General features: G+C 39.6%; 2 protein-coding genes across 51 annotated transcripts in view; one reads left to right on the top strand and one right to left on the bottom strand.

Annotated features, from left to right (window-relative positions):
• Positions 1–27,213, top strand: MLH1 (mutL homolog 1). Of its 6 annotated transcripts, none has more exons than XM_035128784.3 (20): positions 1–444; positions 2,877–2,967; positions 3,068–3,166; positions 4,093–4,166; positions 5,238–5,310; positions 6,950–7,041; positions 8,413–8,455; positions 10,465–10,553; positions 13,840–13,952; positions 15,766–15,859; positions 16,720–16,873; positions 17,609–17,952; positions 18,553–18,698; positions 19,985–20,093; positions 21,226–21,289; positions 22,719–22,883; positions 23,645–23,737; positions 24,669–24,782; positions 25,917–26,318; positions 26,939–27,213. In XM_035128784.3, exons 1-19 carry the CDS (start codon positions 329–331, stop codon positions 26,082–26,084), a joined length of 2,241 nt encoding a protein of 746 aa, XP_034984675.1. In that variant the 5' UTR covers positions 1–328; the 3' UTR covers positions 26,085–26,318; positions 26,939–27,213. The 6 variants fall into 6 exon arrangements, with proteins under 6 accessions (XP_034984675.1, XP_088509929.1, XP_034984681.1 ...); XM_035128786.3 differs by having other exon boundaries at positions 144–452; XM_035128790.3 differs by lacking the exon at positions 6,950–7,041 and having other exon boundaries at positions 121–444.
• LRRFIP2 (LRR binding FLII interacting protein 2) overlaps positions 26,871–27,928 on the bottom strand; it is an 81,502-nt gene continuing 80,444 nt past the window's right edge. For all 45 annotated transcript variants that reach the window (XM_088653834.1, XM_088653807.1, XM_088653809.1 and 42 more), the window contains one exon: positions 26,871–27,743. In XM_088653834.1, the coding sequence (XP_088509960.1) occupies positions 27,633–27,743 (111 nt within the window). In that variant the 3' untranslated portion in view covers positions 26,871–27,632. The remainder of the gene's footprint in view (positions 27,744–27,928) is intronic.

Below are 27,928 nucleotides of genomic sequence, written 5' to 3'. Positions count from 1 at the left end.
GGAAACGCTTCTCTACAGGCGGAAGCAACTTTTCACCCCGGCAACCGGCCAACCTCGATTGACATGCTCGCGGACCAATCGGCTGCGCGCTGGAACCTTCGCGCGAGGCCGTTGAGGCGCGAGTTTGGCGGTTGAGGCGTCCGTTGCTCTGAGGGAGCGCTCGCCTCCGCACGGCTTTCCCCGGAGCTTCTTGGCAAGGGCGGCCCCTTCCTTTCTTCCGTCGGGCCAGCCCTGTCTCACAACCCCGGGGTAGCCGCCCGTCGTAGCCCCTTCGCCGTCGTTTCCCCAGTGGCCCCCGAGTCCCGCCGCCCCCGCCGCCCGCTTCCTCATGGCCTTGATGGCGGGTGTGATCCGCCGGCTGGACGAGGCTGTGGTGAACCGCATCGCGGCTGGAGAAGTCATCCAGAGACCCGCCAACGCCATCAAGGAGATGGTGGAGAACTGGTTGGTTGGTTAGTTTTCATATTTCTACGCCGCCTTTATCTTCCAAGGTGGTGCACATGGTTCCCCCCCCCTTGTTTCATCCTCACAACAACCCTGTGAGGTAGGTCAGGCTTAAGAAATGGCGACGGGCCCAACGTCACCTAGGGCGCTTGATGGCTGAGCGGGGGATTCGAACCCTGCTCTCCCGCGTCTCAGTTCAACGCTCTTAACCATGACGCCAGACAGGCAACGGTATAAAAGCAGACAGGCAACGGTATAAAAGCCCCAGGATACATGTGTGTATCCATCTGCTTCGTGGCAGGACGAACCTCCTGCACCGAGTCAGATCTCAGGTGTCCAGGGCGGAGCTGCTAGTTGGATTCCTGCGCCTTTGATTATAGGGGTTTGCCCGATTCTGAATCGTGGCAAGAAAGTAGTTAGAGTGGGTTTATCCTTATTACAATGATATCCTATTTGGGAGTGACGCGAGTCTAGACCAAAAAAGGTGTTTATAATCTTGTAAACTGCTTAGGGGTGTTTACAATCAAGTATTTAAATCTTGCTACCGGTAGATAAATAAAGGTATCCTCTGCTGTTCAGCACATATTGTTGACTTAACACTGCCCCCTATCATTCTTAACTTTAAGACATGTATGGGGAACCTGCCATCCCTGACCATTGGTCATGCTGGCTTGGGCTGATGGGAGTCATAGACCAACATTGGGAGGACCACAAGTTCTCCAACTCTGCTTTATGGTATCCCTAAAAGCACAGGCAAGACGTGCTAGTGCAGTCTTAGGGATATTTACTCTGTAGTTCAATGGGGCTTTCATTCAAGTAAGTGTGTTTAGGGTTGTAGCCTTGTAACAGCAAACATTTGCACACACTGAGCGACAACTTCCATTATGCTTATTTAAGATAAGTTTGTATTTCTCATGAAATGTTTAGTGTATTAATGGTAGGAGATTGAGAATGGGAGCCTAGAACTACTAGACTTTGTGCGTCCTAAAATTGTAGAGGAAGAAAGCCCCTAAAGTCATCATAATGAGCTCTAGAGCCTGATTGCTGAGAAATTTTACTTCTATGGGGTAAAATAAAATTCTGTACAGTTGACTGCTTTACAGAAAGCTAAGTAGGCATAAAAAGCAGGCACATAATGTGTTGCTGTCAAGGGAGTAGCTAAAACCACCCCTCAGGCTTATTCAGTAAGAAATGCAATCAAGGATTCCAGCAGGACAATACCCTTTATTAAATTTACTGCAGTAAAGGACAGTTTCATAAGTGATGGGTGCTGTACCGATTGCAGATTTCACACAGACTTTTATACAGCTTACACATGCTAAGTACATAACTAGTTCCACATTGCCCATTCCATGTCAGCCCTGCCATGACATCTTCATGTTCTATCAAGACCTCCTTACAAGTCATCACTAGTACAACAGACTGACCTTAGATCAGAACAGATCAGAACAGCAACAGCAAACAATAAACAGATTACACACAAAGATTAATGTTTAAACTAAAACATACAGCTTCTTTATCCTTGGTTCTAGTCTGCATAGTTGTAATATTGGTGAAAGTCTCTGTCTCTCTCTCTCTCTCTCTCTCGCCATACACACACACACACACATGGTTGCTATATACAGTGGTACCTCGACTTACGAGTGCCTCGACTTCCGAAGTCCGCTGACCCGGAAGTATTTTTGTCGCGCATGTGTTCTGTGCTGAGCATGCGCAAAATGGACGCTTCGACTTCTGAAGGTTTCGACTTCTGAAGAGCGCCACGGAACGGATTGCCTTCGGAAGTCGAGGTACCACTGTATATATATGGTTGCCATATTTCAAACAGTAAAATCCGGACAGGAAACTGGCAAAGTTGTTGAGCTTTTTTGGCATTATTGAATATGACTAAAGCAACAAGAATGCATATTTATACATTGAATCATCTAAAACATTAACATCTTTATTGCTAGGCCCATTTCTTATTCTTATTAGCTGATTTGCTACTACTTGCACTACACAGAGCCTGGTCCACAGTGGATAGATAGATAGATAGATAGATAGATAGATAGATAGATAGATAGATAGATACTTTATTGTCATTGTACTTTAAATAGTACAATGAAATTTAATGCCCTCCCTTAAAAACAAAACAAAAACAAAAATTCAACAACCCTTTCCCCAACACTGCATTAGCTATGCAAGAGCAAATATTCTCAGACATTGCCCAAAGCAAGGTCAGTCAATACTTTCATTACTTCCATTTCCTGTGTTTACTATTCTAGAGACTTTATGGTAACTTGGGGAGCAATAGAGAGGGGTACAAGCCATTTCCCCCTTCACATTGCTTTCCTACAGAGATAAGTGTTTGTGTTGGACTGATTTGGAATAGAAATAGAATTGAAATAGGCTGTGTTGTCTCTGTCACTGAGATTTATTTCTTGTATCTATAGTTTGGATGCCAAAGCTACCAGCATCCAGGTAACAGTGAAGGATGGTGGCTTAAAACTAATTCAAATCCAAGATAATGGTTGTGGAATTAGGGTAAGTAAATCTATTGGTCTTTCTAGAATGTAAACCTCATTTAAAACAATACAAACAATATTTGAGATAATTCTGGCTCATATCTGTCTTCCTTCTGCAGAGAGAAGACTTGGATATTGTGTGTGAGAGATTCACCACAAGTAAACTACAGACTTTTGAGGACCTAGCTAGTATTTCTACATATGGGTTTAGAGGCGAGGTATGTTGTTGACTTAAGTTTAAGAATGTTTATCATAGTGCATAAATTTTTTTGCCATTTCCCCCCTTTGCTCTTCTATTCCATCCAGGTTTATCAGTTCTGTAGAACACAGCTTGTCACCATTCAATAATTATATCTTTCAGTAACTTAAGGTGCACTGAAAGTTGGTTCAAATGTAATCAATGTGACTGTAATGCAGAACCATCCAGAAGGTGGCTGCAAGGGTTCAGTTGAGAACTGCCATTTGGACTGTATTGCACCAAACCTCTATCATAGGGATGGAAAGCCTGGTTTTAGGTAGGCAGTAAAGACAATTGTATTTAAATTGATTTGGGATTTTTTTGGGGGATCGTGATGTTATGCTGTCCTCTGCAGCCCTAAATTGTTGTTTATATTGTTATAGCAACCTTGTACCAGGCATTGCTCAGGAATTCTAAGAAACAAAAAAATCAGTTTTAAAATCAGTCCAGTTGGAAAAGGTTCAGTCTGTCATTTTGAGTCAAAATGATGTCTGATTGTGTCCAAATACAAGGATCTGTTCCTTGATCTCAGGAATCATCGTGCAAAATCTCATTACATCTTATGAGGTATGCAAATGCATAGCAAGCAAACAACTTTCAAAAATATATAGTAGATGAATTGGCTTTACGTTATGGGTTTTATCCTGTTTTCATTGTGTTGATTTTTTTGTATGTTACTTTGTTAAAGTAGGCTGAATAAATAAAACATTTTATTTGTACAGAATTTGTATCCAGCTATGCAGATCATTATAGTGAGGATTACAAATGCAGATAATTAGTTGGGATGTAATTAGTATGTTGTTACTGTGATTACTGAATGCTTATTTTGTACCAGTAAATAACTATGTACATTTGCATGTTACTGTTTGTTACTCAGTTTCTAAAACTTATTTTTTTCTCTTTCAGGCTCTGGCAAGTATAAGTCACGTTGCCCATGTGACTATAACAACTAAGACAGCTGATGGAAAGTGTGCCTACAGGTTGGTATATTCAAATATTTGTTTACTGTATTTATTCAGTCTTCAAATATAAACTTTTAGAAGATAAACAATGTCTCTAAAAACATTAAAAGCTATTCTTGGGAGAGTCTGCTTTGAGGACAAGGCACAAAGTGAAGAACCCTATACTCACTGAAGTGTTTTGTAGAACAGAGGCAGGCACAAGACTTCTTATTGTTTAAGAATAGAAACAACAAACCCCAAGAGAGAAATCAGCATTGTGCAATACATCACTTAGCCACAGGAGGTCACTCATTGCACCATTGATGCAAACAAAACCCTTTTTTAATGAGCGTCAAGTATGAGCAGAATTTTTCTGTTGCTGTTTGTAGAAATCATTTTAAAGATTTGTTATACACTGCGTTCTATATCCAGTGTAGATTATATGCAATTACAGGTTATAGCCATTCTATTCCCTCTCAATAGAATGTACAAATGTAGCAAAATCCCTAGAAAAGTTAAAGGTACTCTTTAGGTAACAGGAATCTGTCTTGTCTTATATTGAGACAAGATGGATGAAGCGATAACATGTTGTGCAATCTGATCCTATGTGTGTTAATTCCCACACTAGTCAACAGTACTTATTCTCAAGTAAGCTCTAAACACAGAGACTGTGTGTGTAAATTCATCTCATTTAGAAAGGAAGTCTAATGACATTTTTTGGGGTGGCTCAAGACAAGAGCATAAATAATAAAACAAAATTTGAATACAGTATCATGACTCAGAGCTACAGAACAATGGTAGAGGATCTGCTTTACTTGTAGAAGGTCCCAGGTTCAAATCCTAGCATCTCTAGGTAGGGCTGGAAAGACTTCCTGTCTAAAACATTGGAGAGCCACCACCGCTCAGTGTAGACAATACTGAAATAGACATACCAGTGACAGATTCTGTCTTCACTTAACTTTTAATGCCATAGAAATTGATGAAAACATTGCAAGTGGTGGTGATAGTTTAATGTCTCTTTCTAAAGCACTGCTGTCTTGAAAGAATCCTATGTGGACCAATCTAATAACTAATTGAAATAGTTGACCATTTGTTTTGCTTTGCTTTTAGGGCAAACTATTCTGATGGAAAATTGAAGGCTGCCCCCAAACCTTGTGCTGGAAACCAGGGAACTCAAATCACAGTGGGTTACTTGCTTTTTGAAATTTTTGCAACACTGCAGCAGATACATTCTTAGCTAATCCTAAACCCTGAAGCAGGAGATCTGTGTATTCCTTTGTGGAACTTTGTGGCACTAACATTATCTTGCTCAGTTGGTTAGAGTGTAGTGCTGATAATGCCAAGGTTGCAGGTTCAATCCCCACAAGGGACAGCTGCATACTCCTGCATTGCAGGGCGTTGGACTAGATGATCCTCAGGATCCCGACATTACAATTCTATGATTCTTGGAATAGCCTTATTCATAATACATGCATATTTGAGTACATAAAAAACTGGAATGTAACTATCTTAGTTACACATTCCTCTTGCATAAAACACTAATTACAGTGGTGCCTCGCTAGACGAATTTAATTCGTTCCACGGGTCTTTTCTTATAATGAAAAATTCGTCTAGCGAATCCCATGGGAATGCATTGAAATTTTTTTGAATTTTTTTTTGCCCATAGGAACACATTAATTGAATTTCAATGCATTCCTATGGGAAACCGCGATTTGCTAGACGGATTTTTCATAAAACGAATTCGTCTAGCGAGGCAACCTCCGCTCGAAAAATCCTTTCGTTAAGCGGAAATTTCGTTAAGCAGGGCATTCGTTAAGCGAGGCACCACTGTATTTACTGCTTTTAAAGCAGAACAGTTGCTTTGTAGCATCTTTCTAGATACATAATGCAACCATATGCACTTATAATAATAGTGATACTGAGGGTTCACTAATGGCATAAGTTTGAAGTGCATTTAATACAGGCAACTTCAATTTGTGCATGTTTGTGGTCCATGCAAATTTGTGCACGTTTGATGCTTTATTTGGGCTTCAACAATCACCTTTTAACTTTACTGAAATATATTGCAGGAACTCTTCTTCACAAGTGGTGTTTAGAAATGTATTTGTATTTCCAGAGAATGGTACTTTTTAATCAAGGGGGCAGGCAAGAGAGAAAGTCGTGTTTTAATTAATTAATTGATTAAAATTCTGCTTTTCCTCCAAGGAGTTTAAGGTGGTTTGTGTAGTTCTCCCTCTCCCCATTTTAGCCCCATAACCTGTGAGGTGGATTAGGCTGGGAGGCACTAAGTTGCTCAGAGTCACTTAGAAAGCTTCATGGCAGAGTAGGGACTTGGGCTCTGATCTCACTGGTCCTAGTCCAGCACTCTTAACAAATACCTTATGACTCCCATAATTTTGTAGCATTATAATTAAAATGGATTTGAATTTATCGTGCTTGTAAGTTGCATGGGAGAGCAAGATTGACCAGAGCATTTGAATTAAAAATAGGGCTTTCCTGTTTGTTAATATTCAGGTGTTCTCCTTCATGATAATGTCCTGCAGCAATAAAAGAATCCTACATTTAGAACTGGGCAGCTGCAGGGAACAGACTAAGGAGCAGGGAATGCAGCTTGTGGGGGCTCCTTCTCCCATCTGTCACGCAGTGAACACTGTGAGCTGACAATGGAAAACATATGTGAAGTGGTGCAGGCAAACCATGTGCACACCCCATGTACTTGGATGCAATTTTCTTTCCTTCTGCCAGCACAAAAGGGCATTGCAGAGTGATCCATGTTTCTGTTTTGAGTTTGCTTTAAACTGCCTGTTTGATTCTCTCTGCAGGTTGAGGATCTATTTTACAATGTAACCACTAGGAGAAAAGCTTTAAACAAGCCTAGTGAAGAATATGCAAAAATTATGGAAGTTGTTAGCAGGTAAATCCATTTTTAAAAGGAGCAGAAGCTCCACCTGCAAACCTTGTTTTATGTTAGATTTGGCATTTTTCTCCTTCTAGCCAGTAATGACATCTTTGATAAATGAGGAACTCAGAATAGCAAGAGGGATGCCTTTTTACTGATGTCAGTATACTGACACAAATACAACTTGACAATCTTTTATACTTGAGAAGAATCTACTGAAGCCAGTTTTACATTCACTTAACATTTGTGGCTGCTAACATTCATATGACAGTTGCAAAAGGCCTCCAGATTTGTTTGTGTGCAAATGTCTGAAAGAGACCGAAAGAAAGTGCAAATTCCATTGTACTTAGCAGCATGATGAGGTTCTTCTGCTCCCAGGGTTGTAAATCCAACAAAAGAAGAAAGCCAAGAGGGCCTTTGCCAAGATGGAAATGTGTGGCTTGGTCTTTTTGTTATGAGTCACATAGCTGACAGCAAATGATTTAGTATTCCCAAGTCAGATCTTGGTTAATTTTAGATGTTACCAGAGCTTTGTGGCTGCCTCCCAACTCCTCCTCTCTCTCTCCCAGTAACGTGATAAAATCAAATGTGTGCTGTGACATAATCACTCAGAGTTTCTTCACGTCATGTTCTGCTGGTTCTGGAGGCATGGAAATTGTGATGTCATGGTAGCCTATTTGTTTTACCACACTTTCACCAGGGGAGGGAAGAGGAGGTGGTTACATAGACAATATGGAAGCCACATGACTGCCGCTGACTAACTAAAAACGCATGTTCAGGTGTGAGAAAGCATAGTGAGTGAATGTGAGTAAAAGCCCTGTCCCCGAGAGGGGTATATAGCAGACAGGGTGATGTTTCATGTGCACTCCTGCCTCTTGTCCATGGATCCAATATTTGTGTGTTTAGGCAGATGCTTGAACAACCCTTATGAAATCAAATGCTGGTTTCTCTTGACTTGAAATGCTAAGAAGTTCAGTTAGTTTCCATACACTTCACTATCAGTTCATAAAGTATGCTAAAAAATCTTTGTCATTCACAGGACAGGGTCTTGTCAGTAGCCATAGTTATAAAACTCTGTTCAGCTATATTCAACAGGATATTAAAGCACCTTTCAACAGGACTTTCAACAGGACTTAAAGACCTCTGTTTTCACTGTTCTTAATGGCTAAAGGCTGTGACTGGCCTTGTGCATGCATTTGCTGATATTAGTTCATGCTGGCTTTAATGTTGTTTTGTACTGTTTTGAAATGTTGTTTTAATTTGGCTTTCAAGTTCAATTGTGGTTTGTTTGGGAATATTGTAGACTGAATTCAGAAACTTTGCTGGAAAAACAGTTATATTTTTTTAAAATACATAAATATAGACTTGTGTATTTTCTCTTCCCAGGTATGCTATTCACAACTCTGGCATCAGTTTTTCAGTTAAAAAGGTGAGTAAACTTTTGCTTCTTCAGTATTGCTAAATAGTGGTTATGGTAATATTATAGTGTCCAAACCATATTCCTTTATATATACATTTTTCTTAAAAAAATATGTAGCATGGTCAGTTAAAGAAATGAAGCTCAATATAGTTTTAAACATAAAGGGTGGTATTAAATGCTAGCCTTACTCAGAGTAGGCCCGTTGATGTTAATGGATATGACTAACTTAGGTTCATTAATTTCTATGTGTCTGCTCTGTGTAGGACTTTTTTTGAATGCAACCCAAAATCTAGAAATTCAGGTACAGGCGCAATGACCAATTAATGCACATCCAAAAGGCATGTGTGCTCAGCACCAGACCCGGAAGTGACCAAAAACTTCACAAAACAAGTCATTAAAACGGCAGAATGGGGGTGTAGCGGGACATAACATGGCAGGTTGTGCTTATAATGCACTCCACCAACACACACAGGGGCCAGGAATGGAACTCCCATGCGAAATGGTCATTAACTGTATTCTGTGGTGATCACAAATTTACCGAGGGCTCTTTTTTAAAAAAACTATGAAATTTCTTATTTCAAACATACCGTATCTGTTAGAATTCTCAAGGCTACACAATTTTGCACACTTACCTGGGATTAAGCTCCGCTGAATACAGTGAGTGATTCTGGTAAATTAATTGGCAATCAATATACAGTGGTACCTTGGGTTTACAAACTAAACGCGTTCCGGAAGTCCGTTCTTAAACCAAAGCGTTCTTAAACCAAGGTGTGCTTTCCCATAGCAGCGGGGGACTCAATTTACAAATGGAACACACTCAACAAGAAGTGGAAGATGTTCTGCTTCCAAGGCAAAGTTCACAAACCAAAACACCTTCCGGGTTTGCAGCGTTCTTAATCCAAGTTGTTCATAAATTAAGCTGTTCTTAAACCAAATTACCACTGTATAAACCAGCAAAACAAAAATAGTAAAACATCCTAACTTTGGAATGCTTAGTTTAAGTAGCAATGGAGATGAGATCAGACCCTTTTCAAAAGTTGAGTTTTTTTGACAAAGTATAACAAATGGCAATTTTATAACTGTGAAGGCTGTCTTGGAGACAAGAGGTAATAGAGGGAGGAGTGATGCTGCAGCTAGCCCCAGCTTCCTGGAAGAAAAGTGGGTGGGTGGGGAGAATTGGAGTAAAAATGGAAAAGCTGACAAGATGGATAGTTATACCTTTCTTTCCTTTTATGAGCTATCCAAACATGGTGGGGTGCAGGAATCCTTGGGGGAAATCCAAAATGAAGGCATGAAAAAAATTCTTTCCTCCGCTGTGGCAGATTTTACAAATCAGGCTACATGGGAGTACAGAAAAAGGGCATTCAAAGCTGGAGTTTTAGACAAAATCAGGCAACATTTATCTAAGCAAGGACACACTCAGAAGACTGGGGGGGGGACTTGTTGAGCTCAGTGGTTCAGAGGTAGTTATAATCTTGGATTACAAGACAAAAAGAATGCATGGTCCTGGGTGGCACAAAAGAAAGTCAGTTGTCTTGTTCCTGCTTAGTAAAAAAGTCTAGTTTTTAGGTAGTGTTGAAAGTACTACTTTTGAAGGACACGCTAAATCGTAGGCTCCCCAGAGGCTTCTTTCTCTCACTGAGGCTTCTTTCATTAGGTTGGACCGAAGGGGTGCCTGTGTCAATGCTTTTCCTTGTCCATTGGCTGGGAATGTAAAGTGCGCTATCTCCTGGTTTGTTAGATCCTTAATATTCCCCCCCCCCCCAAAAAAAAACTCCACACCTTACCAGTTCTCCTTCCTAGACAGAATGGCCTTTTGAACCCAGGTTCTCATGAGGAGATGCACAACAAGATGGCAAAATATTGTTCACTGGCAGTACAATTCAACTGTTTTGATAAATCCAATTTGTTTTGATAAATATAAATTTCCATTCAACATGCCTTTTAGGTTGCCTAAATATCTTCATATAATACATCAGAAACATTAGTAAATGCAAATCTAAATATTCTCTTTTTAGCAAGGTGATACAGTAGCAGATGTTAGAACACTGTCGAATGCTACAACCGTTGACAATATCCGCTCCGTCTTTGGAAATGCTGTTAGCAGGTACACTGATCTCAAAATTCAATTTAACTTAAGAATAAATCTCAAACACTTAATAATAGTAGCAGACAACCCCCCCTCCCCCGATTATGACAACAATTGTCTTGACATTAAATGCTGTGGGATACATTTGAGAGTACATTTTAACAGGCCCAGGAAAATTTCATATGGGAACAGTTCTAGTGTACATCGATTTTTCAGTATACTTCCTAAAGAAGATTGAGGAAAGCATAATCAAGAAAATCTAGAATTTGACACAGGGCAGCAGGAGGAGAGGGAAATGAAGACATAGTAAATGGTGAAGAATATGTTGTTATTTCAGATTGGCCTACCTACTTAGAATTGTAGAATCTTAGAACTGTAGAGTTGGAAGTGACACCGAGGGGCAACTAGTCCAACCCTCTGCAATGCTGGAATCAGCTAGATCATACATGACAAATTGCCATTCATCCTCAGTTTAAAAACCTCCAAGGAAGGAGAGTCCACTACCTATAATGGGAAGTCTGTTCCACTGTTGAACAGCTCTTACTATCGCAAAGTTCTTCCTGATATATAGTCGGAATCTGCTTTCTTGTTACTTAAATCTATTGGGTCAGGTCCTAGCCTCCGGAGCAGGAGAGAAAAAGTTTGCTCCATGTTACAGGTAGGTAGCCGTGTTGGTCTGAGTCGGAACAAAATAAAAAAAAATTCCTTCAGTAGCACCTTAAAGACCAACTAAGTTTTTATTTAGGTATGAGCTTTCGGGTGCATGCACGAAATCTCTGACAAAGTGTGCATGCACACGAAAGCTCATAGCTAAATAAAAACTTAGTTGGTCTTTAAGGTGCTACTGAAGGAATTTTTTTATTTTGTTTGCTCCAAGTGACAGCCCTTTAGATATTTGAAGCTGGCTATCATATCTCCTCTCAGTCACTACTTTACCAGGCTTAACATACCCAACCGTTCCTCATAAGGCTTGTTTTCCAGACCCCCAATTCCTTCATCCAAGTCATTAATAAACATATTGAACAACAACAGGCCTAGGACAGAACCCTGCAGCACCCCATTTGTCACTTTTTTCCAGAATGATGAGGAACAGTTAGGGAGCATTCTTTGGGTTCAGCCAGTCAACCAGCTGCAAAATCACCTGACTGCTATCTGGTCCAGTACACATTTTATCAACTCTCTGCAAGAATATTATGGGGGACTTTTGTCAAAAGCCTTATTGAATTCAAGGTACACTACGTTTACAGCATTCCCCTGATCCATCAAGCTTGTAACTCTATCCAAAGAGAGAGATGCGTCTGGCATGAGTTGTTTTTGGAGAAACCCATGCTTGTTCTTAGTAATCACAGCATCTCTAACAGTCTAGTCTACTTAACAGTATATGTAACAGCCTAGTATTGAGGCCAGGGGGCTGTGTCAAGGACTTCACAGAAAAGACAGCCTTTTAAAGGCTTTTGAACCAAGTTGGAGAAATAGTGATTTGAATAATTAAATATCTCTTAAACCACTGCTTAAACTGGCCTCTCAATGCATTTTCAGTTGTATTTGTAGAAAGAGCCTCTCTCCTGTCATTACAGTGGTACCTCTGGTTGAGAACTTAATTCGTTCCAGGTCCGTTCTTAACCTGAAACTGTTCTTAACCTGAGGTACCACTTTAGCTAATGGGGCCTCCCGCTGCTGCTGTGCTGCCGCAGCACAATTTCTGTTCTCATCCTGAAGCAAAGTTCTTAACCTTGAGGTACTATTTCTGGGTTAGCGGAGTCTGTAACCTGAAGCGTCTGTAACCTGAGGTACCACTGTACTCAGACAACATAGAGCAAATCAGCAGAACTGTTTGCTGCCTGTTGTTTAGGATTCCTGCCAACACTGGCATAAAGGTCAGTGTGAGACTTTCTAAATTTAGAAATGACAGATATAGCAATAGGGCTGAACAGTCAATACTTCCACCATGCTGGCAAAAGCAGTACTGAACAGAAGGCATTGCTTTTCTAATGAAAACTATACAGAATAGCTTTTTCATTGCTGAGTTCTGTTTACACAGCTGTGAATCACCCTCCCTTTTCTGTACAAAACATCTTGATCTGACCTTTGGTTTCTTAAATAATGTTGGTGAAGGCACCTGCAGTAAAAGTTAATGTTAAATCATTTCTAGGCTATGTTGGATAAAGTTGTCTTAGAAGGGAGAGGAAAATCACTCAATATATTAGTGAAGCTGCACTTGAACTATTGTTCCTTCTTTGTCAACATTGTGTTTAGATTACAGGTAGGTAGCCGTGTTGGTCTGGATCGAAGTAAAATAAAAAAATTCCTTCAGTAGCACCTTAAAGACCAACTAAGTTTTTATTTTGGTATGAGCTTTCGTGTGCATGCACACTTCTTCAGATTGTGTTTAGATGTTTAATTACAAGAATAGGGGTTCAGATAATAATCTATAACACCATTCCTCAACCTACTGCTTTCCAAATGTTTGTAGGACTGCCACTCCCAAGTGCTGGCTGGCGCTGATGGGAATTAAAGTCCATCTTCTGGGGGGTACCGGATTGGCAAAGGCTAATCTACAGCATGATTTGTTTAACTGGTTTGTTAACCATGGTTAAAATAAATCACAGTTCCCTGGCTTTGTATTTAACAGTCCAGTGGATATTAAGGTATATGCATTTGCAAAGTAAGGGGGAAGAGCAGAGAGCTTGCTAAGTCTTATGCTTGGTTTAGACCATCATCTGAACCAGGCCATAGAATGTGTACCTATGAAAAGGTAGTGGTGAATCTGGCCACTCTCCATAAATGGCATTACATTGCAGTAAAAGGAGAAAAGTAATTCTGATGAAGTAATTCTGAGGTGGTACAAATGTCCACCATTTAAAGAGGCAATATATATTGGTATCAATTTATTTTTGTACAATGAAATCTTACTCATTCCTGTGTTTGGGCCATTGTAACAACACAGTCTCTAATTAAGAGTAATTTGACAAACTATATGATGAATTTACTTAAATACAGATAATTATCTGTGTGGCATTCTGAAATTTGAATTTGGAAGAGATCAGGCCTTTGTACCCATAGCTGGGAGCAAGTTCCAGTGAACAAAGGGGGGCTGGCTTTTGAGTCAACATGTATAGGATTGCCCTATGAAAGACATAAAATAGCTTTAATAAGTATGTTCCATTGCTCCTTAATTTTTGGTCAGATTAGAGTTACTGAATAAATACATGGATATGAAGTTCATGAAGATTTGATTATGTCCTAGAGAAATGGTTTCTAAGAATACAGAAGGGGGAATTAATTACTTTTTAATTTTATCCAGAGAGTTGATTGAAGTGGGCTGTGAAGATGCAACATTGGCTTTTAAAATGAAGGGTTACGTAACCAATGCAAACTATTCAGTAAAGAAATGCATCTTCTTGCTTTTCATAAACCGTAAGTATCAAAAGTACACATTTCTCTGTGTTCTAGGGTATTGCAGGGGGTTGGATTAGATGATTCTTGGGGTTCCTTACAGTTCTATGATTCTATGAAATTTTCTGTAGTCTTAACAGTAACACTTTCTCTATTAAACAATGGTGGTGAGCCGTGCTTAACGTTGCTGACAGTGAAGTGCTGTCTAGAGAAAGAAGGGGTTGCTTTTGTCTCCTGGCTTTATTTCTTGATTTTATTATGTGTTTTAAAGGGTCAGGGATTACGCCCTAAACTCCCAAATTTTGCTGTTTTACTGCATTGTGCATATTAGTCACATTTGCTCTGCTTTGATAGTAAGGGTCATTTCAGACAGAGGAGCTTGTAAGGGTCAACCAAGCAGAATCGGCATGCCAGGCATTTCCAAGCCACATGGAAGCTGTGCTTTTGCAGCAAGAACTGCTGCTGCTGCTGTCCCAGTGCATCAGGTTCAGCTCAGATGGAAACAGTGAGACTAACCATTTGATGCTGCCAAACTCCTGTACTAAACAATACTGTTTCTTGAGGTGGTGGTAATTCTGTTTCCCCTCTGGTGCCCAGCAGCTGGGGCAAACTGCCATCTGGAAACCCACTCACTTACTTTGTCAGAATTTACGTGTTTTTCTGTATTTGTAAGAAACTGGGACTGGCATAGCTGAGAAACAGTTTCAGACAGGATGTTATAGTGGGGTAGGAAACTCAGGTGGGGGGGAATCACATCTGGGAACGAATGCTCTCTTTTGCTTTCAGATAGTTCATTAAAAAGCCTAGGCTCCAAGGAAGCTTAGTTTGGTCAGAATCAAGTATATACTTCAGAGTTACCGTAATGCTAAATACATAACTTCTGGTAAATGAGCCACCATAGTTGCTAGAGGGCCATGAAAATATGTGTCATGGTCTTTTTAGACTCATCTACCCAAGAGGTGCATTGGTTGTCAGATGTGAAATATATTGGCCTTATTTACAGTTCTCCTACCATATTTGAGTCTGAGTTCACACATAACTGCAAACTGACTTGCCAAAACCAGAATTACATTCAGACAGTGCCACTGTGTAAGGAAGAAACAATGAATTAAGTTGAGTATAGGACTACTGTACTCAAGGTCTTTGTAAGAAATATAAGCCCCTGTTTGACTTGCTTAACTTTCTACTTGATACAAAAAAGTAGACCTAAAATATTGCACCTCTCAGTGCTCCAGCTTTGTCTTCCAATGTAGGTATCCTGCTTGATTAGGGCAGGGCGGTTAATCTATTCTTTACACTTTCACTAGATAATCCTTTGCAGTACAGACATTAGCTGTTAATCCAGAGAAAGTGAAGTGCATTTAAGTGTCATTGAAATAATCGGTTCCAAGGCAATGTGTTTATTTATAAAGTAAACATATGTATGGGAAGGTTATTTTCCTCTGGTGGTCATGAACATGCAAAATTGCAGATACATTCTGAGGACTGTTGATGATAAAGTCACATTTGCTTTTTAAATTGTTACTATATATTTCCAGTTGGTTTAAGTACGCTTCGGTTTGAGTACTTTTAGTTTAAGTACTCCACGGACCCATCTGGAACGAATTAATCCACTTTCCATTACTTTCAATGGGAAAGTTTGCTTCAGGTTAAGTACGCTTCAGGTTAAGTACAGACTTCCGGAACCAATTGTGTACTTAAACCGAGGTACCAATGTATAAATAAAAAAGTGAAGGTCTAGACTGATCAGAGACAGGTGTAAAAGTTGTATTATACAGAAAGTAATGTATACTGTTTACCTGTCTCCCCTGATTTTTATGTTTTTCCTCCCTAGATCGACTGGTTGAGTCAAATGCTTTGCGAAAAGCAATAGAAACTGTATATGCGGCTTATTTACCTAAAAATACACATCCATTTTTATACATAAGGTAAAATGTTTTTTTCTATGTAGGGTCATGTGACCAGGAAAAAAAATAAAAATGCATCTAGGCTGCAATCATATGCACACAAGGAGTAAGCCCCACTAAACACAGTGAGCCTCACTTTTGAGTAAAAATAGTTAAAAAATTCCTTCCAGTAGCACTAAGTAGCACCAACTAAGTTTCTCATTGGTCTCTAAGGTGCTACTGGAAGGAATTTTTTTTTTTGTTTCAACTACGTCAGACCAACACAGCTACCTACCTGTAACGAGTAAAAATGGGTAAGATTTTGTTTAACCTCAGTTAAATAAAATTAGCGTTGCTAAGCAGTGATTGCTATTATTTGTTTTTATTTTTTAAAAAACCCAAGTACAAATCTAGAGTTAAGGTGCAGGCATCCGCAAACTTCAGCCCTCCAGATGTTTTGGACTACAATTCCCATCATCCCTGACCACTGGTCCTCTTAGCTAGGGATCATGGGAGTTGTAGGCCAAAACATCTGGAGGGCCGCAGTTTGGGGATGCCTGGTTAAGAGCAATGAAAACAGTGGAAACAGTTTATCATTACCCAAACATGCATGTACATCAAAAATATTCCTAATGTCATTGCACTATGAGTACTAAGTCATATTTTAGTTTTTTTAATTTCCAGGTGATACAAAAGGTAAATAATCATCAGCTCAATAATAAATAAGAGGCTTGAAATGTTATTATGAGTTTTTAAAACTCAGAAGCAGTACAAACAAGGATCCAATCTCTGAGAAACACAGAGCACCCTAAACTTTGTGGCTGTGGCACTCACTCTAACAAATCTGCTGAATTGCCGTTCTTTTGATTAATTTAGCATGGTGTTCTCAAAATGTCTTGCAGCCTAGAAATAAACCCTCAGAACGTAGATGTGAATGTGCATCCCACAAAGCATGAAGTTCATTTCCTTCATGAAGACAGCATCTTGGAGAGTGTACAGCAACACATAGAGAGCAAATTGTTGGGCTCTAACTCATCAAGGGTATATTTTACACAGGTGAGTGAATCTCTGAGCATGCCACCAAAAAGGAAAAAGCTAACCAGTCTGCTTTGTTGGTGGTTGCGAGAGTGAGTGCTCTGCATTCAGGATTTGGATTTCTTTTGTCCAATGAAATGTTTTGGAAAAGCTGGACTTAACAATACAAAATGTCATTTTTAGGTGTGTTCTTTAATATAGATTAGTGGTTTATACAAAAAAGGGTCCAAGGACAGACCAGTGCTTCACACAAAGAGATAGAGTGGCCTAGAAATCAGTTGAACCGACAGAGGTTTCATGCCAAGCAAATATGGAATATACTGATGGTGGGACATTTGAAAACCACTGATAAAGGGCATTAACATGATTCTATCTGACAGAAAGGGGATAATGGACAGAATCAATGTTAAGTAGCCAGTTGTGATTCACTTTATATGTGCAAATGGGATAAAGATTTCTCTATTCATTTGATCTTCAACTAGAAGGCAGTACTTGTAGAATAATACAATTGTAGATTTGGAAGGGACCCCAAAGGTCATCTAGGCCAATCCCCTCCAATGCTTTTGTTAGAGCCTTGTAAAGAGCAGGCTGTTACGTTTGGCATAATCTGTAATGGCTACTCCACACAGGTAGATTATGTTATAGTTGCAGCTATGTGATGCCCGTGAATTGTGCTTATCTGGCTCTCCAACTAGCTTAGAAGGAGACTTGTACAGTTCCAGTGATACTGAATTGCTTCTCTTTCATCTCTACAAGACATTGCTGCCAGGTGCTACTGCCTCTTCCGCCGATGTTGTTAAATCAGCAAGTTCTTCAACTAATCAAGGGGGAGGCAAGGTCTGTGCCCATCAGATGGTCCGTACTGATTCCCGGGAACAGAAACTGGATGCTTTTCTTCAGCCAGCAAATAAACCCAAGCCTTCTGAACTTTCTGCAGTGACACCCCAGGATAACAACAACAAGCAAAGTTGCAAGGGAACTGGACTACAAGATGCTGAGATGGAAGATTGCAGTGACTTGAATTCAAGAGATCAAGCTGTGGAAATTGCAGAAGGGTCAACAGAAAGCCAGCCAGCACCTCCTGAAGCTCTACCTGCTAGGTATGAGTGATCTCTGTGGAATAGCATTTCTAAGTTAACTACCGTTGATGAGAACTTGGCACCGTCTTCTCCCTCCTCTTTGCTAGGTGATGCTCCTGAATCCGAGCACTTTTCTGTCTTTGATGTTCTTTTTGAAAAAAAGGCTTGCCCCTAGACTGAAATACGAAATGTTTTCTTTTTATTTCTCTTTAACACATTTATCACCTCTTTTTGGAAATAATAGCACTAAATAAAAACCACACAAACTATCCTCTGTAAAACACTTGGAAATGTTAAAACCAATAGCAGAGTGAAACAATAAATACATCTAGTTAATAAAAAGGACCAGCATAATAGGTCACCTTGGCATCCCAGATTAAGACTGGGTCTAGAAGCACTCACTAGCATCTGTTTCTGCCTGTGGCCAAATTTTTCTGGCATAGTTTGGCTCCATAAGACTAGGGCAGATTTTCTGGTAAACGTAGCCTTTGAGTGTGAAATATATTTTTGAATCTGCTTAACCAAATAGCTGTTTAATTACTCCAGAGTTAATCACAGCACTCTGCTTTGACTTGTATAAACGTCAAATACAACAAAATGCATTTCCTTTTCATATTCCAGAAAGAGGCAGCGAACAAAATGTGATGTGGAAATGGAAGAACAGCAAAAACAGGAAATGACTGCTGCTTGCGTTCCAAGAAGGAGAATTGTGAACCTAACTAGCATAGCAACCCTTCAAGAGGAAATTAGTAATCGGGCACATGCAAGTATGCATGTTCTGCTATTGCCGTTGTGTTTCATGTGCAGATTTAGACCCACTAAGAATAATGTAACTTGCATTACAGGATTTATAAAAACTATCTCCTATGACAGGAATGCTCTTTATTTTTATTTTTTTTACTATACTATGAAGTATTAAATTGCACTCAAGGCTAATACTCTGCTAAAAAATCAGCCTGGAAAATCAAAGCTTTATATACTTCAGCTAGAGATGTAGGGATTGGGGGGGGGATTCTGAACAGCACAGAAAGGGTCAGAGTTCATGGAGACTAGGTTGCTGCAATTTGTTGATACTGTTTTGGAAATTGTCACTCATGAAGTAGGCATTGATTGAGAACACTGTTGCCAGCTGCTCATGACCCATTACGTAAGCAGTTCAGAAGAATGGAGCAGAATTCTGCTCTCAGGTCTTGTAAATATTTATTTTGAAGGAAACAAAATAGCTTGCAAATTCTTTATGTGGGTGGCTTCCTTTCAGCTGCTGCTTGTATTGTTCAGGGCAAAATTCTTCTGTAATAGAAGCAGCTAAAGTTTAACTGGCGTTAAATTAATTAATAGTTGTATTATGAAGTGGAAGTACTATGGATCCAGTACTCTTTCCTTCATTTTAGTACCTGGACACAGGTAGTTAACACCAATAGGCTACCTATAGTCTGGCAGCTAGGTCTGGAAAAATATGGACTGGCACCCAGTGTTCTAATTTGCCAGCTCAGCTGGTTGGAGGCCACTGAGTTTTAAAGAAAGCTTAAATGGATTAATACATTGGTTAAAATGAAGTTTTTGGATTTAAACAATCTTATAAGCTGCTTGAAAGTCAGTTCCTGGTTTGTGGAATGGGCTTCTTGAGATTTTTGGCAGGGTAGCAAGTTCAATACTCTCAGTAACTGTGTTAACTATTTGGAGTACTTTGGACTATATTGGCTTGAATTCCAAAAGAGGTCTGATATAACTGCTTTGTAAATTGCCAAAATATTTATTGGAGGAGACTACTAACTTCTAACACTTGAAAATTAGTGCACACGGGAGCATGTAAGTTTGCAGGAGGAAGCATATTTCAAGGAATTTCACAGAAGGAAAGTACATGCAACTTTACAAACAGCATGGGCAGTGATTAAACCTCTTTCCAAAATGCATTTTTTCTGAGTAAAAAGGATTAGACTGCAATTGGGTTACGTATAATACTTTACATATTTTAGTAAATTGAATAGTTGAGTTCTTAAAGGGAAAGATATTCTTCTGTTGTACTAAACACAAGTGATTTGGGTTATTTCAGATCTTCAAGAGATGCTACATGATCATTCCTTTGTTGGATGTGTTAACCCTCAGTGGGCATTGGTGCAGTATCAGACAAAACTGTATCTGCTCAGTACCACAAAACTCAGGTAACAGAACAAACTTAAATATATTGTTTTAGTCAAAACAAATAGTATTCAGTAGCTTGAGATAGGAAGAAAATAATAATCAGTGAGTCCATTATTCCAAATGGAGTGGTGTGGGCTGTGCTGTAGTTTTTAACATTTTAGTACTTTTGAGTCACTGCCCAAAAATAACAGGAACACATGGACAGCTGCAGCCGTGGAGGAACAGTGAGTGAAATCATAGGTAATTAGGACCCTGAAGATAATTGTCTGGATTCTAGTCATCAGAGGAAAAAGAGTTGATGAACCTTTCAGAAAGGCTGGAGAGAGAGAAACTATATATATAGGAAGTAGAAAACAGAGAGGGTAATATGATTGGAATCTGTTCCTAGAAAACCAAAGAGTGGTTGATGTCAAAGGCAGCTGTGGGTGCAGCTGGGTTATGTTGGCCTCACCCTGTTCTGTAGTTTGAGGTCATTGCATCTGCTGACCTAAGAGATGGTAAGATAACTTTATAATGTATATTGTGAACTGCTTTGAGTTTTATAAATGGAAATGGGTATGGCAGTTTTTAAAGTGATAAACTTTCTAACTTTATTTGTAACATAATTGTGTTTGCCTTTTATGATTACTTATATATATCTTGCTTTCTTATACCATCTCCCCTTTATTAATACTTTTAATGTTCTTACGTTTCACAAGGATTGTAGTCAGTGATGTGTTCTTGCCCTTTAATTAATATTGGAATACATAGGAAGCTGCTTTCTACAGAAGCATTAGTACATCTAGTTCGGTATTGCCTGCATTGAGTGGCAGCAGCTCACCAGACTTGTCAGTCTTTCCCAGCTCCTGCCTGGAGATGCCAGGAATTTAACCTGAGATCTTCTGTATGAAAAGCAGCTGCTCTGCCACTGAGCTACAGCCTTTCCCCCTGCATCTGTTCCACTACTGGGAAGCTTATCTGTTTTATTACAACAATACTGGATATTTTATCTTAACTGCTGTGCTCTAGAAAAATACATACTTCCCACTTGTAGCTAAAACCCAAAGATTTTAGTTGCCATTGGAATTCCATATTAAGGCTTCCTATTCATTGACAGTATTACAGAGTGGACCATGAGCAAATAGCAAACTCTTTGTTTTTCCTTTCTCAAAGTCAAGAAATGTTCTATCAGATCCTTATCTATGACTTCGGAAACTTTGGAGTTTTAAGATTGTCAGTAAGTATACACTTAAGTTATCTTATATATAACTTACTAAGATATTGGGTAGAGCAATCCTACCCAATATCTGGTGGTGGTGCAGGGAGGTTTGTGGTGCAGCCACTTCTGCATCCAGAGCCCTAATATAGTCCTTATTTCATACCAAAACATTTTAGCTGTCAGTGATTTCAAAGATTATCATGGGGCAACAAAATTATTTTGATTAGCCAATGGAAAAAATCCTAACTAAATTGAATGGCTTGGGCTGTTGACACGTTTGCCCCTGAGCGCCCTCTCCCACTTGGTACAGCCTGCTTGGCTCTGTGATACACTTCAGAGCTTAGGGCGAGGAAGCAAGTTGGGAGATGGTTTGAAGGCAAGTGAAAGAAAACTCCAAAGGAATGCAACTGAACACTGGTGAGGGCTCATCATTGAGCCTACTTAGTGGCAGTGAAGGCAGCAATACTTTGCTGCTTTCATTGCATCCTTAATATGCTGTCCAGCAGAGCCTTTCCAGGTAGTGTGGGGTCTTTTACAGTCTGATCCGAAGGAGGTGACAGAACCTAAAATAGCTTGCTGTGACTTTGTTTACAAAGCATTTTGAGGATAAAATCACTTTCATCCGCGAGGACCTTGACTTCATTGTTACAGCAGATGAATCTCAAAAGGTGTCCAGGGCACCGTCTAGTCCTGTTGCATTGAATGAGTATCAGTTAGTAAGGCTTGAGGACGTGGACAAGGTGCTTGGATTGTTCACTTGCGCTCTGGACTCTTGCCTGCTCTTAGCTGATAAAAGCTAGCAAGGAAGGGACAGCTGGCTGGGCCAGGGAGCTGATCAATGCTTCCATTCAAGAGGGGGTGGGTTCCTGCCTGATTGAAGGAGGCACTGGTTAAACCACTCCCTGTATTTGGAAAATTAATTACTGGCCAGTTGCCAGTCTCCTCTACTTGGGCAAGGTTCTTGAGCACATGGTCACGGACCAGATCCAAGTGCTTTGTCTGAGTTAGGGGTTGTTGGCTCCACTTTGCTGTGGTTCCAGTCCTACTTGGGTAGACGTGTCCAGAGGGTGGTGCTTTGAGGAGCCCTGTGGAGCCTTCACTGTAAGGTTCCCCACGGTTTGATTTTATCCCCTTTGCTATTTACAGTAACAATGAAACTTCTTTACATCTGCAGGCAGTGGATGTGCTGGACTGTTGTCTTGCCTCAGTAATGGACTAGATGAGAGCCAACAAACTGAAGCTCAATCCAAACAAACTAAAACACTGTTAGTAGGTGGTTCCCTAGACCGGATGGATGGGAGGTGGCATCCTCGATAGGGTTACAGTCCTTTTAAAGAAGCAGATACTTCTCCATCCCCCAAGCTGTATGTAATTGTGGAAAAGTCAGTTGGGTGCATGAATGACAGGTAATGATTTGTGCTATTTTATTTTATTTTGGCAAATGTAGGAACCAGCTCCACTCTATGATTTAGCTATGCTAGCCTTGGAGAATGATGAAAGTGGTTGGACAGAAGATGATGGTCCAAAGGAAGGCCTTGCTGAATACATTGTTGACTTTCTAACGAAGAAGAGTGCCATGCTGAAAGACTATTTCTCTCTTGAAATTGATGAAGTAACTGCCTTTTTTTAATCCTAGGGTGGTTTAGTCGTTAGCTGCTATACTGTGCATTTTACAATATCCATTGAGTACAGAGCAAGAATGAATTATCAGATGATCTTAAGAAGATAGGAACAAGTACTGTAATGCACCTACAAGCAACAGCTTCACTCATTTCATGCAAACCAAAAAGTATTCCGTTAAATATTGCTTCCTATTATGTCTGAACCAGGAAACTATGCCTTAATGCTAGGATAATAGTGGTTGAATCTTAACTACTGTTTCCCAGTATGGAGGTAACACAGAGCTATTGTTCTGTAAATTCTTCCACATGTCTTCACTTGCAGTATATTGGCTGGACATGCGAAAATAAGACTTGATCGTATCTGATTATTCATATGAGTAATGATCACCTGAATGCTGTCAATAGAGAAACTATATAAATAGCAGTTTTGGGCCACTGGGGAGGAGTGGGGATACAAAAGCTACAGGAAAGCAATAAATTTATTATTACCAAACAGAAAGGCAGAAAGTAGTAGTATGTCACACCAGCTGAGTCAAAATCTTTTTTTTATGTATGAATTTTGTTTCACCTTGTTAAAGGATACAGATAAATAAAACGGGATACTATGCTAGTTCCAAAGAACAGAAAATACAAAAAATGTCACAAGCAGACAGCAGGTAGATTTTGCCAGGTTCCTTGGCTTAGGAACCAAATATTTATGTGTACATAGGAGAATGACCATTAAAATAATGGAGAAACGTTCTGTTTACAGATGGGAAATCTTACAGGACTACCACTTCTGATAGATAATTACGTCCCTCCACTGGAAGGGCTGCCTATGTTTGTCCTTCGTTTGGCCACAGAGGTATGTCAATATTCAGCACATATAATTATTTCATTTTGACTAATGCAGTTGGGTCAGTCTTAGGTACTTGCTTAGTAACATTCCTTTTTCTCACAGAAACTCATTTTTTGTTCAGTCTAAAATGAAACTCAAGTGCTTATACAAGCTGCAAAAAAAAGTTAACAGTTCAGCATTAAGTAGATTTTCTGTCCTGATCAGTTGAGCCAATACTAGTCGCCTACAAGAGTGCTGCGGAAAACCTCCCCCGATGTGACTGGTCTTTGCCTGCCCTGTAACATTTATAATTTGATGTATAACTTTTGACCACCATATTGTGAGTCTACCCATCCATCTGCAACAGATGCCAGGAAGGTGGTACAAGACCACCACCACAAATCCTTTAAAATATTATGTGCCATGTGAGAATCAGATACCATGGTGTTCCTTTATTTGTGGTGGCTTGTCAGCTTAGGTCAGTGTTCTCTATTAAAAACCCCTCACAAGAATGCTGTACTTTATAAAGGTACTAGAAATTTACAATAAGAAAACAGATAAAGATTGGGATTGAGTTATATAAATGCTGCATATAGTGTATGCTCCCTCTTCAATGTAAATATCTTAATCTTTGCAAATCTTAAGACTACAGTTTGGATATTTGAGCACTTAACTTTCCCCCGGAAAGGAGAGCAACTCAATATTTTAGCACACATAAGACACTACTTGGTTGCTGCCAGAATACCATTTTTGTCCCTTAACAAACTACTGTTAAAACTGAAAGCTGTTAAAAAGATAGGATGAAATCCAATTACAGAAGCAAAACAGGTTTCTGAGTGTGTAAATGAACACCCCCCTCCAACTCCACATTGGGTTTTCCTATGTAGAAATAGCTGCAACTGGATATGTATCTGCTGTAGGCTTACTTTATTTATTGAAGTTACATTTTCTTTTCCAGGTAAACTGGGATGAAGAAAAGGAATGTTTTGATACTTTGAGTAAAGAATGTGCCATGTTCTACTCCATTAGAAAACAGTATATAATGGAAGAATCTGATCTTACTACTCAACAGGTACAGTCTTCATTTGTTATTTTTCACTGTAGCAAAACTAAATTTTGAAATCTTACATTTAGGGATGGGAATGGAAAGAGTGAGTTGAAGGCAAGAGGAGTTGAAGAGAGAACTACCTTCCTCATGAAACCAAAGCTACTTAGGCCAACTGAGTGGCACAAGTACAGCCTTTGTGGCAGCCACCTTTCCCCCTCAATGGGGGAATTTTTAGAAAATGTGGGTAACGGATAGATGCTGAATCTCTCACTGCCAATCCTGGGGAGAGCACTATGAGCTCTGAGGGCACCTTGTATGGAGATATATAAATGCTGCTACCAAACCCTGTTAACTTTTAGGTTAATAAAAGTTGGATCAGGTTAATAAAAGTAGCATCTCTAATAGGTAAAGATCCTTACATGGCAGAGCTTTGCCCTAAGTCTAAGGCCGAGGGAGCTGGCGTTTGTCCGCAGACAGCATTGACTAAACTGCTTCTGGCGCAACGGGACACCGTGATGAGTGCCAGAGCACATGGAAATTTACCTTCCCACTGCAGTGGTACCTATTATCTACTCGGGCTGCTATGCTTTCAAACTGCTAGGTTAGCAGAAGCTGGGACAGAGCAACGGGAGCTCAATCCGTCACGCCAACCTTCTGATTGGCAAGCCCAAGAGGCTCAGTGGTTTAGACCACAGCACCACCTTCTCCCTTTTAGAAAGGACAGCAAGCACTGTGAATGCCACAGATTTCAGTCTATATTCATCCTTAGTTATAAGCCAAGTGCTACCTGAGGGGGTGGAGATCCTTCACTGACACAGTCATTGCTGTCAGCAGAATGTTCAAACAAGGGTTCCAAACAGAAAAGTATGGATGTCATCAGAAAGAGTGACGCTCAGAAGTGGAACAGCTGTTGCCAGAATGGTGGCACATAAGAATGAATAATCCTTTCAGAAGAATTAAGCCTCATGTTAACAATGCATGACTCTGACCATTACTTCTTTTGGTAGAAATTTCGCAAGCTGAATGAGCAGGAGATAGGGAAACAAATAAATACATAGAACTCTAAAAGGAGGTAATGCATTAGCCACAGAATTATTGAACACAACATTAGTAATTACTAAACCTAAGTCAAACTGCTTTATTTAAACTTCTTTGCAGGCTGAAGACTCTGGAGCTGGTATGAGATCATGGAAATGGACAGTAGAACATGTGCTTTATAAAGTTCTTCGGACATACCTTTTGCCTCCTAAAAACTTCACAGAAGATGGCAGCGTTTTGCAACTTGCTAATTTACCAGACTTGTACAAAGTGTTTGAAAGATGCTGAACGCAGATATATGTAGATCAGTACCTATTACACAGCTTTCCCTGCAGTGGTGCTAAGCAGCAAGCTGTTATCACTGAGAATTGAAGAAGTGACTGAATTGCAGACCAGGAAGTGTTCAGCTTTACAAGATGTCAAAATACGCAACTTTTGTACAGGATGACTAGCAAATACCAAAGTTTCCACCTGTGGCTGAAAAGTGGACAAGGTAGCCAGGTCAGAGATCTGTAGACAAAGGTACGGAGCCCTCTTCACTTTATCTTATGAACTAATAATGAATTAGGTAGGTCCATTTGGGGATGGATTGGATAAATATAAAAATCTGACAACAGTATCCTTAAATGCTAGTCATCCAGGACTATAAGAGGTTACCATATTCAAATTGAGGAACTAGCATCTTTGCTTCTGAATGCAAGAAACAAGGTGAGGCAGCAGTAAATGCTCAAAGCACCTATCTATATAGGGGCTAGATAACAGCAGTCTAATGTTTCTGTGACTCCAGGCTCCTGGGAAAACAAACTGGTCAATTAATCTAGGTGAGCCCAAGAACAATGTAACAAGCCCTAGACATTTGGCAAATCTGCAACTGTTGATTGAACACACTTAAGCCTCTGTTATAAAAAGGTTAGCCACGGTCAATTGCAAAGTAAGGTAGCTAACCTGTGTTACAATTTCATAATGCAGTGAAGCTGTTTGTGTCACACATTTGTTTTTAAGTTAACATTGCAAATACTTAACACAATGAAAAGTTGCTAACTAAAGTAAAAACATACCCAGACACATTCAATGTTCATTTTGTTAAGCAAATTGTCCATTTAATGTTTGTATCCTTCACCACATTTTTCCTACCCACCCAGTGTTCCACTCCACGCTTCAGCAGCTGCCAACACCAGGTTTACAATGTACAGCAAAACGTAAGTCACCACTCTTACATAAAGAGTAGTTACGAATAGTATTTTAGGAAGTCTAACTCAGGTTGTGCATCACCCATGCAATAAAGCAAATTTTATACAGTCATTTCTATTTTATATAAATTTAAATATTTTACAAAAGTGTTTTCCATCAAAATGTATAAAGTTTAGCAAACATAGAACCCCCAAAGGTATCTTAAAATAAATGTTATGATTCCAAAGGTTATCTTAATCATTGAAGTCTACATTGCACCATATAGAAGGCACTTGTGCCATGTGATGTCTTCAGCACATAATTGGTTAATTTGTAATGCAGTATTCACTTGAATTCATGCAGTTGTCTCCAAGCACCAAGCATTATTAAAGCAGTGGAAGAAAGTTTCAATGAATACATTTGATTTCACAATTGTGAAATAACAGCATTGGGCTCCAGCAGACTCTAGAATTAAGCTGCAAAACTCATTCGCATAAAAGTTCAAAGTTTTTTTTCATCCACTCGTTACAAAATATTTGCCACTTAATTATGAAACTAAAACTCATTGAACAACTCAATGTTCAAAGTTTATGCCAAAGAAAGTCTGTATTAAAACAAGCTAGGGACAAGTTTTCAAGGAGCAGTGCAATTTTTTAAACTAACTTTCTATTGTTGAGATAGGAGTGCAGTTCTGTTTGCCTTCATTTTCTCCAACCGTTTTACTAAGTGGCTGTTGGTCATCTCCATCTCTTCTATCCTATCCAATGCTGTTCTTAACTGAAAAGAAAAAGCCAATACTTTGTAAGTGCAACAGTTTTGAGAGGACTAAAGAATTTTAAAGCAAGCCAATATAGTTTCAAAAAACAAAGGAAAAGCGAAAACTTTAGTGGAGCTTTGGTGCAGTTTAAAAACATGTTTACACAATGAAAGTCCCGATGCCATGTAGTTACTCGAAAACAACC

This window comes from Zootoca vivipara, chromosome 11, assembly GCF_965207765.1.
Source record: "Zootoca vivipara chromosome 11, rZooViv2.hap1.1, whole genome shotgun sequence".
In the NCBI taxonomy this organism is placed as follows: domain Eukaryota; kingdom Metazoa; phylum Chordata; class Lepidosauria; order Squamata; family Lacertidae; genus Zootoca; species Zootoca vivipara.
Note: the sequence above shows the minus strand (reverse complement) of the source record. Positions and strands in the feature narration are given on the sequence as shown.

Coding starts and splice junctions, on each gene's coding strand:
- MLH1 (XM_035128784.3), top strand. CDS start 329: ATGGCCTTGATGGCGGGTGTGATCCGCCGGCTGGACGAGGCTGTGGTG. Junction 445..2,876: donor AAGGAGATGGTGGAGAACTG/GTTGGTTGGTTA, acceptor TTGTATCTATAG/TTTGGATGCCAAAGCTACCA. Junction 17,953..18,552: donor CCTGAAGCTCTACCTGCTAG/GTATGAGTGATC, acceptor TTCATATTCCAG/AAAGAGGCAGCGAACAAAAT.